General features: G+C 38.8%; 1 protein-coding gene across 1 annotated transcript in view; it reads left to right on the top strand.

Moving 5' to 3' along the window:
* The window catches only part of Efhc2 (EF-hand domain containing 2), a 189,749-nt gene that overhangs the window by 114,871 nt on the left and 62,349 nt on the right, over nucleotides 1–12,529 (top strand). The window contains exons 10-11 of the mRNA XM_085837785.1: nucleotides 1,339–1,535; nucleotides 5,120–5,250. Coding sequence (XP_085693911.1) covers nucleotides 1,339–1,535; nucleotides 5,120–5,250 — 328 coding nt within the window. The remainder of the gene's footprint in view (nucleotides 1–1,338; nucleotides 1,536–5,119; nucleotides 5,251–12,529) is intronic.

The following is a 12,529-nucleotide window of genomic DNA, read 5'->3' on the forward strand; positions in this document are numbered from 1 at the left end:
AGGCCCCAATGGGATTTGACTAATAGAAAAATCTTAAAACTGAATGAGGATGAACATAGGCCAAGCCCTGAATGGTCAACAAATATCAATTCTGTACATTTAGAAAGTATCGATGGGGCCAAGCAAATTGCAGCATGTGTAAAATAGACTTACAAAATAATGACAACCACTGAGGACTTAATATTATCCTGAAGTTTCATGGTAGTAAGGTCATCCCAAAAGAGGAACATTTGGAGACAGGGTTTATGTAGAAAAGGTTTATTTACACAATAAATGAAACAAAACAAGCATGTGGAGGGAACCAGAACCAGTGAACCATCAGACTGCAGTCTCCGTCTCTAACTCTCTCCCACATTACTATGTGTGTCTGTTTCTCTCTGTGTGTGTCTGTCTCTGTCTCTCCCTCCCTTCCTCTCCCTCTCTCTTTTTTTCCATTCTGCCCACCAACTTCCTCTCCCTTTGTCCCTTTCTTCTAGTCTTACTGCATAGCTCAGGCAGGGACTAAAACTCATCTTTCTGCTTCAGCCTCTCATGTTTTAGAATTGTACATGTGTCCTACCACATCTGGCTGCTAAATATTTTCTGGATTAAGGAGAGAGAAAAAAAGCCTGGAGTAGCATATTAGTTTATTCTTTAGCACACTCACCCAGGAAATCCTTGTCATACAAAGCATACAAAGTAATGGGTTAATTTTTACATATGTACATAATATGTTTAGATAATACTCATTTTCTCTGTTATCTTCTCTTATGACTTCTCTCCTTAATTTCATGTCCTTTCCTCCTAAATTAAACTTAGAGTGTAGTTTATTTGGCTTCACATAATGATCCCCAGTTCCTGCAAATGACAGGATTTCATTCTTCATGGCAGAGTAAAACTCCAATGTATTTATGTGCCATATTTTTCATAATCCATTCATTCATTGGTGAATACTTGCAGCTGATTCCATAACTTGGTCATTGTGACACACAGAGGTGTATAGCTATATTTGTAGTAAGCTGACTTTGAACCTTTTAGAACTGTACCCAGGCATGTTATATGATGCAGATATGAGGCTAGATGATATATACAAGTTCTATTTTTTTTATTTTTGAGGAAGTATGCTATGATTTCTATTGCAACTTCACTAATCTACATTTTCTCCAGTGGTGTTTAAGAGTTACCCAAGAAAAAAAAATGCTGTCTCTTTGCCCACTGCCCCATTCTTCCTTCTCACAATGCACAACATGGCTTTACAGATAATTTGTACAGTCTGTGTTGGAAGAGAATGTAACTAAAGGCAAGTTGTGCTTCTTTTAAGAATAAAGCAATCCATGGGCTTTTATTCTGTTTCTTTAGGGAATGCTGGTGGAATGTTCTTGAAAAGAAGTCGTGTGAAAAAGCCTGGACAAGAAGTTTTTAAAAGTGAATTTTCAGAATACATCAAGGCTGAAGAGCTCTATGTTGGAGCCACAGTGAATATTAATGGCTACCTGTTTATTCTGCTTAATGCTGATGAGTACACCTTAAACTACATGGAGAATAACACAGACAAGGTTAGACTTTGTAATTCTTGCCTCTCTGCCCTTTGCAGTGTTTGTTTTCCTTTCTCTAGAGCATCTTCTGTATCTTGCCACTGGCTTACATTGCATATTCACATATGTGGGCATGAATAATGGATCTTTGCGGCTTGGCCACAGGTCCCATCACATAGTCCCAGTTTTTGTCTACTCTGTTTACCTGCTTAGCTCTCCACTGCCTAGCATCATAGATTCCAGACACCAGTGGGAGGCAGGCCCAGGGCTGAATCAAGTTTCCTGGATTGTTTGCTGACATCAACAATGTTTTTAGAAGGCAATGCAGTAACTATAAGAAAGGAAGAAAATCTGGTGGCATGCACGGTGACATCCCAGTTAATTGGCATAGGGCAGCAAAGGAGTCTTTGACTCAAAGAGACTAAACCCCAAGGGAACCGAGTACTTGCTGAGGTTGCTGGTCCCTCTAACAGTGACACCTGAGACTTAAATTAGAATCTTAGGACAAATTTGCCACAGTGAGCTCAAAGAAGTGTCTTCTTGTTGTTGTGCTGTATTTTTAATTTTTTGAGACATATATATCAAGATAGACCAGAGTGGCTTTGAATTCATTGTCCTTTGGCCCCTCTCTTTTGGGTACTGAAGTTACTGGCCAGGTTTTTGCTTTTGTTTGTTTTGTTTTCTTTTTGTTTTTATAACTTAAAGCACTATAATGGAAAAAGTTATATATATGTTGTTCAACAAAAAGACCATGTGTAAAAAAACTCAGTTTTTAAATGTACACTTGTTCAGTACATAAATTCTATGCACTTGGAAACCATTGCTTTGTAATTTAGGATTTTTTTATTATTTAGATAATTATGTACTATTTATACACACATAGTACACATTTATCTCATTTATAAAGAAAATTTTCAAGGTTGATTTGCTAGGTGTCAAAACAGAGTTAACACCACAATTAGGGGAAAGAGCTCTGTGGGATGAAAGGAGAAGGATCATGAAAACACCAGGAATGGCTGATACCTACTGAGTGCAGTGCAGGTCAGGTCTGATCCATGTGAAATGAGAAGGCAAGGAAGGAGGGGAAGCTAGGGAAAACTTTAAGTAGATAGTACAGTATAGAGAAAGTCTAAGCTAGACAGATATGGTCCCCAGAACAGCCTACTTCTCAGAGAAGTTCAGAGTCATGCAGAAGTGACAGTTGAAGGCTGGTGGTTCAGTGCTCTTCTCCATGTCACTGTTGGATTCAGCATCTTCCAGAGTATCTATCCTACCTATTTGTTTATAGTTTTAGAAATCTGGGTTATTTTAATACTGTAAACCTATAATATATGATGGCTCTGGACTCAAACAAGAAATACAGTGATTAAGCAGTTAGATTTCCAGAGACCACCAGGCCTGGGTTGGAAACTGAGCTCCACCCTAATACATGACAGGCTTTAGTTATATATCATCTCTGAACTTTAGTCTGCTTGCCTTTAAAATAAGAGTAACAACAGTGATCCTTTGATAATGTTACTGTGGAGGTTATATGTGATAATTTGTGTGAGGGGCTGAGTTCTATAGGGCCCATGATAGGTTAGTCATTATAGCTGTTATAAATCAAGGTTCTGATTCTGAACAGAACCTTAACATAAAACATACAATTCTTAGAATTGCTTAGCCTAGAATTTTTGACTTCACTGTGATGCAAAAGTGATATGCTTTCTGACAGAAACTGTTTGAAGTCCTGAGTTTTGATCCCCTTCCAGTTAGTAAGTACTATATAGTCCAATCTTCTTACATGATACTGAGCATGGGCAGTGAGCTGCAGCTCTCATTCAGGTTTGTGATTATGAAGAGAAATAACCCATGCTTTATAGTGTGCAGTATTGCTAAGCTTGGGATATTCTGTAAATTAGTTGCAATTTGTACATTTTCACCTTCAGAGATTTTCAACTTATTAGCACATAACACATAACTTTATTAACACATAACTCACTGTAAATTGAGGATTCTCTGTGTATATTAAACCATGCATGTATCTTTTGCTTTGTTTTGTTTTTATCACGAGGAATTGACCTTAACCATGTTAGACAAGTACTATTCCTTTCAGTTATATATCTAGCCAAAACACAATATATACTTTAAAGGTATAAAGTGCTTTTATTCTTTCAGTATGATAAAGTGGGTGAGACATTACCTAGTATCACCATCTCAAGCAAAAATTGCATCATTAAAAAATACTTTTATCAAGGTCTTTGTTAGAAGATAAAAATTAATGCACTCTTTATTACCAGTCTGAGTAGTCTTTTCAAAAGAGCTAATAGATCCCATCATGGAAATAGATGAAAAGAAATGCAAAAAAGGAGAAGTGGGGGCCTCAATAGGTGCCAAACCAACTGGATCATTTGATGGTAGAAGAGAGGGAACTTTATACCAAAGTCTCATCAGTGTTTTTAATCTAAACTTTCATCTTCTAGCTTTTGATCTCTTGGCTGTAATTACTTACAACATTATGCTTTACTGGATTGAGTAAGAAATATTCTTTCTAAGTTAAAAAGGTAATCATAAAGGTGACAGAAACAGTGGGTGCCCAGACAACAAATAAATGTAGATTACACTGTCTGTGTGGAATGTTGACACCCAGCTTTGCTATGAACAGTACTTTGCCTGGTGGCCAGCAATTCGAAGCAGGTATATCCTAATGATCTAGAGAAAATAAGTGTACATTTAGCTAACTTTATATCTGTATTATTTATATCAGGGTGTGTGAAAATATCCGGGCTATATCTGAAAGTTATACGAAGTGTATTTATAAAAGTTATAAGAAGATTGGTTAGTAAGATTGGTTACCTGCTCTCCCTTAAAATACATTGTTTGAGATCTAGAACCTGGATTAATGTCAGTCCTTGTCCTGAAGCTTCAGTTTCTAGGTAAAGGCATGTACAGCTTCCTTTGGGTTCATCATGTTGTCTTGCTGGTCTCCATTAACCAACTGAGGTACAAGGAATAACAATCTGCAAAATGTTCAACCCTGAATGGAACATTATACCATATTCCTTCCTCAAGGCTCAGGGATCATTGTGGAATTAGGGTACAGAAACATTGTATGAGCCAGAGGCAGTGGATGATGGGGAGCCAGTGTCTACTGGGCACAACTGGGCAGCTGCACACATGAGCTCACAATGGTTGTGACAGCATGCATACAATCTGTGACCTGGGAAAGCCCAAGGCAGGCCAAATCTCAGCATGGAAAGTGGAGGTGTATATGAAATGTCTCCACTAGTCCTGGAGCTATTGACAGTTGCTAGCTGCTGGGGGAAGAAGTGTCAATTTGCTTTCAGAGCAACCACACTCCAGTGGAAGGCCACACATCCAAAAATACTTGAGTAACACCAATTGGTCTTGGGTTAACAGCAAGAAAATGAACACAGTTGGGTGAGTAGAGAAGGTGGGGGGACCTGTGAAGAGTTGAAGAAGAGGTGAATGTGATCAAACTACTAGTTCCCAAAGAACTAATAGTAAGGATGATGACTATGGTGGTGGTGGTGGTGGTGGTGGTGGTGGTAGTGGTGGCAACTTCTTGAAGTTTCATGCATAGGTCTTGTTTTTACTCCTTCAAGTTTCCATATAGCAACTTTGAACTTGCCATACAAAAGCTGAAGCAGGAAAAATCAAAATCAAGAGAGATCACACAAGTATTTGCGGCTGCTGACTATAATCACACGAAGGTGGTACCTTACAATACATTCAGGTAAGCGGTGTTCTGCTAGCTGTACTCTGTCCAAAGAGTGCTAGTGCTTCCTAGTCAGTTGGCTAAATACTTTTCTGTTAGGAATTGGAATTTCTTTGCCTTTGCATGGCTTTGTACCCAGGGTTTGGCTGTAATATCCTCGTAAGTTTTTTTTTTAATTAGATATTTTCTTTATTTACATTTCAAATGTTATCCCTTTTCCTAGATTCCCCTCCAAAAAAATCCCCTATCCCTCCCTCCTCCCCCTGTTTCCCAACCAACCCACTCCCAATCCTGGTCCTTGCATTCCCCTATACTGGGGCATAGAGCTTTCACAGGACTAAGGGCCTTTTCTCCCATTGATGACTGACTAGGCCATCCTCTGGTACATATATAGCTAGAGCCTCATGTTTCACCATGTGTTTTCTTTGATTGGTGGTATAGTTCCAAGGTTTTATGGAATTGCATATAAGTTGTTTTTGGGTGGGAATAGAGACAAAAGTCAGTTCCTAATCATCAGAGAAAAGGTCATATGCATACTTCAGTGTCTCTGTATGTTCACATGCATCTGCATTCTGAAAGACAAAAGATAGGCAGGAGGCATCAATGGATTTGTCTGAATGTCTCTAGTTTCTGGTCATGTTATATACAATAGTAGTAAGAACTAGCAGATGAAATCATGAGCAATGTTTTCTCAAAGGTAAAATCAAATTTTGGGACTTCCCAGTAGCTGACCTTGGCAAATTCCCAAATAGCAGAAATACAGGGAAGAAATTCATTTTCAGGGTCTAGTACAATTGATGTCTGCTTGAAAGCTAAGTGAATGGAGCATTTAGGAGAATGTAAATTAAAACATATAGAGAGGACTTTCTTTTTATACGGAGAGTTCTGGCTACTGTAAAGAATACTAGCTAAAAGGTATGTAGTATATTGGGCTTGATGCAGTCAAGATGTAGACTAGAAAATGAGGAGAGAAGCCCAGACGGTTGTGGCAATGAGGACTTTCCAAATGTGTGTTTAAAGTCGCCTGATGCATCATTACATGGTAGCCTGGAGCCTTGCGTTTTCCAGGAGTTCATTTGTCATTGTAATAGAGCTCTTTGGGGGCTTCAACATGTTCTTTGGAGAGGAGCTGGCAGAGGACATATTTTTATTGTTTAGAATTACCCAAGTTCTGGGATCAATAAGAATTTATAGTTCTTTGTTATTATGCATAATTATATACACATGTTCGTGGTGTTCTAGAATAGATAGAAATGGAAACAGAATAAATAACAAAGGTAATTACTCAGAATGTGAACTAATGGGAAGCACTGGAGGAGAAAACAAGAAATTTCCATCAGAAGTGAGGGAGTGGTTTTGCTTTATTACTTTGTGTCCTTTTCAAAAAGCATCAGTTCTCCCAGTACTTTCACAGAGACTATTGGAAATATTTTTGTGAGTTCATGGGGCCTTTAGGGAAGTACGTGGCCAGGAAGGATCTCCAAGGAAAAGGATTTGGTCTGCAAAAGGAAACCTCACTTTTATTGTGTATATGATGAAGGCATACCACACTGTATGATTGGAAGAATAGACATTGGGCACTGTGGGCTTACAGAAAAAACAAACAGGTAAACAAACAAACAAAAACAACCTCATCATCCCACGAGTTTCATAGCATGAAAACCAGCTCAGGTTACCACTGGCCTAAAAACCTCCTCCAGTGACTTGCCCTGACTGGGCCTTGAGTGATGAGTCTGTTTATATTTCCATGCTATCAACTTTTTCTTTAGCCCTGTCTTTTGTCCCCATTGGTTGACTTTCAGTTTTTCAAACACATAAAGCTCTTCTCTGTTACCAAGCCTTTACACACAGTTCTCTCTGCCTGGAAGGTCCTTACCACTATCTTTTCTAGGGAAAATTTTAGGACTCTTTGTTACCAGAGTATTTGTTTCTGCCTGACAATCCTAAGAAAATTCCCACTGTTATTCTTAGACCTTTGTTTTTATTTCTTCACAGCATATAACAGGATTTGTAATTGTTTTACTAAGAGACTTGTTTACATGGAGGAGGGATGATGATGATGATATGTGTATGTGTGTGTACACTTGGGTATATTTTTTTCTAATAGAAATGTGAACTTTTTGAGGGAAAGTACCTTGATGATCTTATACACTACAGTATCTCTGTGCTTCTAGTGCGAAGCTGGATACAGACACAGATACTCACTGAAATGGGCCACTTGGGTTGTTCCTAGATGCTCTAATTTGGAGGTTTTACTGCATGATTTATATTAGAAATTTTTCTATTGCTACAACCCGATGCCCAATGCTGAACAATATATGCAGATAAGAGATTTATTTAGCTCCCAGTTTCAAAGGTTCAAGGTATCAAAGACCTTGATATGGTAGAGGGCATTGTGGTATGAATGCATGTAAGACAGTGGGGAAGCTAGACTTCCTTTAAGAAACAACCCCCTTAAAAGAGATCATGAGAAATCCTTGAGAACCCTATTTATCTCCTCCTCAAGTAGTGCCCTTAGTGATTTAACCACCTGCTTTCAAGCCTTATCTTTTAAAGATTCTTATTATCTCTTATGTCACTACACTTGGAAAATAATCAAACTTTCAACATGGAAAAAATGGCATCCAAACCAAAGCAGATTCCAAATTAGAGTATAGAATAGTAGTCAAGATGTTCTAGTCCATGTTACATCTTCAGGTTTGACACTGAGTTCCTGGGATCCCAACTTTCCTTCTGTACTTGGTTTGCAAGTATATGTCTCCGCACTTCTTCAGTCTCTTCTTTTGCTTCTCACATCCTAGGCTGGGCAAAGACAAAGGAATGCCATTTGCTCTATGATTTTCCTAGCTAATATTTTTCTTGTATGTATATATTTGTGTGTATATATTCTGGATCTTCTCTCTTTTAGTTAATCTCATGGAGAAAGTGACATTTGCTTTCTTGCCTTTATCTTTAGCCATAATATTTGTCATAGTGCTGAGCAAATAGAAGGAGTTCATAAATGTTAGTTAAGTGACTGCCTTTGACCTAGCCGTGACTACTCTGTTTCTGACAAAGAGATGTTTCAGTTGAAATCTCTGTATTCATTCCTCAAGTTTATTGCTCTCTTAAAATATAGAGACCTAGAAATAAGAGTGTCTTTGAACTCTTTCCCTATTGGATGTTCCTAAGGCACCCCAAATAACCTTTCTTAAAATGACATCATTTTATATTTCAAGATTCATTCATTCATTCATTCATTCATTCATGTGGGTGTGTCTGTGTGTCTGAGTTTATGTGTACCACATACATGCAGGAGCCTATAAAAGCCAGAAGAGGGCATAAGGTCCTCTAAAACTATAGTTAAATGTCATTGTAAGCTAGTCTGTGGGTACTGGGAACTGAACTCAGGTCTTCTACAAGAGCAGTGTGCAATCTTGACCATTCAGCCATCTCTCCAACTCTTTGATCTTGTTTTCTTCTCCCATTAAATTGCACTTGAGGACTATATTCTGGTAAAGGTCATATGTGTTGTAGGACCAGGCGACAGATCTGCCTTGTGTCTTTCCCTCATCTTTGGAATTGTACTCTTCACTCCTCTAGAAAAGATTCCTTCTTTCCATCTGAAATCTCATTTTTGCTGTTAAGCTTTCAGTCATTGTCATGAATTTTAGAGAACAGGGTAAGTGGTCTTCATTTAAAATTTTCATCCTCCAAAGTTTTCCCCAAGTGATCCTCTTAAAATCTGACTATTTTTTTTTCCTTTTTCTAAAGCCTACATTAACTTCCTATTGTCTCTAAGACAAATCTTATGCAGTTGTATTATTTGAGTTTGGTCACAGTCTGTTCCTTGCTTACCTTTTTTTTAAATTAAGGCATTTTTATTAGATATATTCTTCATTTACATTTCAAATGCTATCCCCAAAGCCCCCTATACCCCCCCACCCTGCTCCCCAACCCACCCACTCTCACATCCTGGCCCTGGCATTCCCCTGTACTGGGGCATATGATCTTTGCAAGACCAAGGGCCTTTCCTCCATTGATGGCCGACTAGGCCATCTTCTGTTACATATCCAACTAGAGACACAGCTCTGGGGAGTACTGGTTAGTTCATATTGTTCCTCATATAGGGTTGCAGACCCCTTTAGCTCCTTGGGTACTTTTTCTAGCTCCTTCATTAAGGACCCTGTGTTCCATCCAATAGATGACTGTGAGCATCCACTTCTGTATTTGCTAGGCATTGGCATAGCCTCACAAGAGAGAGCTATGTCAGGGTCCTTTCAGCAAAATCTTTCTGGCATATGCAATAGTGTCTCCTTGCCTACCTCTTTATTTCCAACTTGTTAGCATAATTTTCTAGAAGACTCAATTTATTGAGCAGTTACTGTGGGCTAATAGGTATGCTGAAACGTTATAAATTGACTTTGCATTGGGAGGCTCCTGTTGTTTACTTTTCTTCCTCCACAGTCCTGTCAAGTACAATAGATGTTTACTGAATAATTTAATGAATGATTCAATTTCTCTAGCAATGTTAAGTCTAAAGCTTGCAGAAGACAAATGAATAACTGATTCCTTTGCATCATGGAAGGGCAATCTGTCTCTAGCTTATTGAAGTCAGGAAAAGCAGGGCCTGGTCTTCACCAGAAAAGCAACCTCCTTGTACCTCCTCTTACATCCATACTTTGGTCTCTTAGGTGCTTTCTGTACTCTGACATTCTTAAACTCTTACATTGTAGGTTTACAATGAACTTGTCAAACATTCCCATCTCTGGTTAATGCATGGAAATGATAGAACACAATAGAGGCTTCTAGGCTTTGCTTCTGTGGCCCCAGTACTCTAGAATAGAGGTCTACTTGCTACCTGCTATGTACCTGAGACCTTAGGGCTCATACCTCTTGTATTGTCCAAGCTCCCTATCTTCTTCCCAAGAAAACCTTGGGATCAGGAGATAAGAAACTACACCCTGCTCCCTGGATGATTGTAGACTCAGTTGGAGGCCTTCGTCAATATAGATGTGATGGAATATGAGAACAGGTCAGAAAGTCATAGTCAATAGCGATGCTTTTAAGCTTTTTTCTTTTTTTTTAGATTTAGTTTACTTCATGTGTATGCCTGAATATAACTGTGTGCATGTATTTAATGCGAATTTGGTGCCCCAGGAGGTCAGAAAAAGGTATATAACCCCTTGGAACCATAGTTACAGGTAATGTTTAGGTGCCATGTAGGTTCTGAGAACTGAACCTGGGACCTGTGCAAGAAGTCTCAGTGCTTGTTCGTAGCTGAGCACTCTCTCCAGCCTTATGGTTCCTTCTTTTCTTTTCTTTTTTCTTCAAGCAGTGGACATTTCTGTTTTACCCTGTGGAAATTATTTATTCTGTTTCTATCCTGGACCTGTTTCTCTGTGACCTTTTATTCTCTGAGGGATTCACCTCTAAGAGCTACTGATTGTTATCAGAGAGAGTGCAGAGGGCCTTTCTCAGACAGAGAGCTGATATCAGCAGGAAGCAGGACCAGGTGTAGGTTTCACAGGCATAGGATTTCACGTAATTGGGAACACAGGTACAGTGAACCTTTCTATAGTGGCATCAAGACTCCCAGCACAGATGGTAGTAATATTGAGAACTCTACCAGGGAAGATACATATGGCTCATGTCTCCTGACCACCTCTCTGAGTCTTAGGCTAGCCACCAGGGATGGCACCTGAAACTTTGTAGCTGTATGTATTTTTGATACTGTGCATGCTACTGTTATCTCACTACTCAGGTATAAAGATCTCAGAGTACAGGATCCATGCTGGTTCCCACCTATATCTTTCCAAGATCCCTTTAGGGAGCATAGTAAATTATTACACAGCTCTTCTTGGGACTCCTATTATTAATTGAAAGGCCGATATTTCTTTTGCAAACATTGTATAATAAATCCCTTCTAAGATTTAGAGCCTTGAGTAAATGTTCTCACTTATAAAAGTGAAATTTATCTTAAGAGAGGTTGTATGCTATAAATAGACCAGACTGCTGATTTGGGAGTTGGCAGACCCAGATCTAAATCTTTTATTTACAAGCCTGATGACCTTGGGTACATTACTGAACAATTTTTCATCTATGGAATATGTATAACAATACCTACTACATCGAACTGTTGTGATTAGTGGCAGATTTGTTATTGTTTGCAAAGTTCTTATTGTAGCACAGACTATTGCATGGTGGGTACTCAGCACAGTAAATAGCTGGTCTCATGGTAATGGCTGTAATCTACAAACTGTATAATGTATTCAGTATTTCAGTAAACCATTCTTTTCCTCATGGTGGTTTCATTTAAAACATTCTTATGTGAGGTTGAAATGGAAGCCTTAAAAAGTCTTGAGCCCATGAAGATAGAGGATATGCCAGTACCTGGCAAATATAGAAGTGGATGCTCACAGTCATCTATTGGATGGAACACAGGGTCCCTAATGAAGGAGCTAGAGAAAGTACCCAAAGAGCTGAAGGGGTCTGCAACCCTATAGGAGGAACAACAATATGAATTAACCAGTACACCCAGAGCTCGTGTCTCTAGTTGCATATGTAGCAGAAGATGGCCTAGTCGGCCATCATTGGGAGGAGAGGCCTTTGGTCTTGCAAAGATTATATGCCCCAGTACAGGAGAATGCCAGGGCCAGGAAGCAGGGGTGGGTAGGTTGGGGAGCAGGGCGGGGGGAGTGTATAGGGGACTTTTGGAATAGCATTTGAAATGTAAATGTAGAAAATATCAAAATATCTAATAAAATTGTTTAAAAATACTAAAAAAAGAGAAAATAATGAACATCATCATTTGTGGATATAGGCTGGGAACATTATTATCACCTACTCTTTAGTGTTTTTTTCTACTTCAAGGAAATAGAATGTGAATGTACTTTGAACATTGTAATGATTTCATCTTGCTTTTCTGAGACAGTTGTCTCTCTCTTTCTGTGCTTTTGCTCTATCTTTATTTGAACTAGTTTAATTACATGAGTTTTGGTTTGTTTCATTGCTTTTGGGGGTTCCTATATGTGTGTGTTATAATTAAATAGTGTGTGTGTGGTACATGTGTACGTGTGTACGTATGTGTGTGTGTATGCATGTACATGTTTGTGGAAAGACCAGAAGAGGACATTGGATGCCATCCTCTATCACTTTACTTTTCTTTTTTGAGAGAGAATGTCTTTCAGTGAAGCTGTAGCTACTAGGGTGTAGGACAGTAAGTCCCAGGATTCCCAGAGGAATCCTCCACAGCACTGGAATTATAGGCATGGGAGCAACAATATCTGGATTTTTATGGGCACTGGGAATTTAACCT

The sequence above is a fragment of the Mus caroli genome, unplaced genomic scaffold (genome assembly GCF_978045245.1).
Source record: "Mus caroli unplaced genomic scaffold, Mus_caroli_1 scaffold_5, whole genome shotgun sequence".
Lineage (NCBI taxonomy): Eukaryota > Metazoa > Chordata > Mammalia > Rodentia > Muridae > Mus > Mus caroli.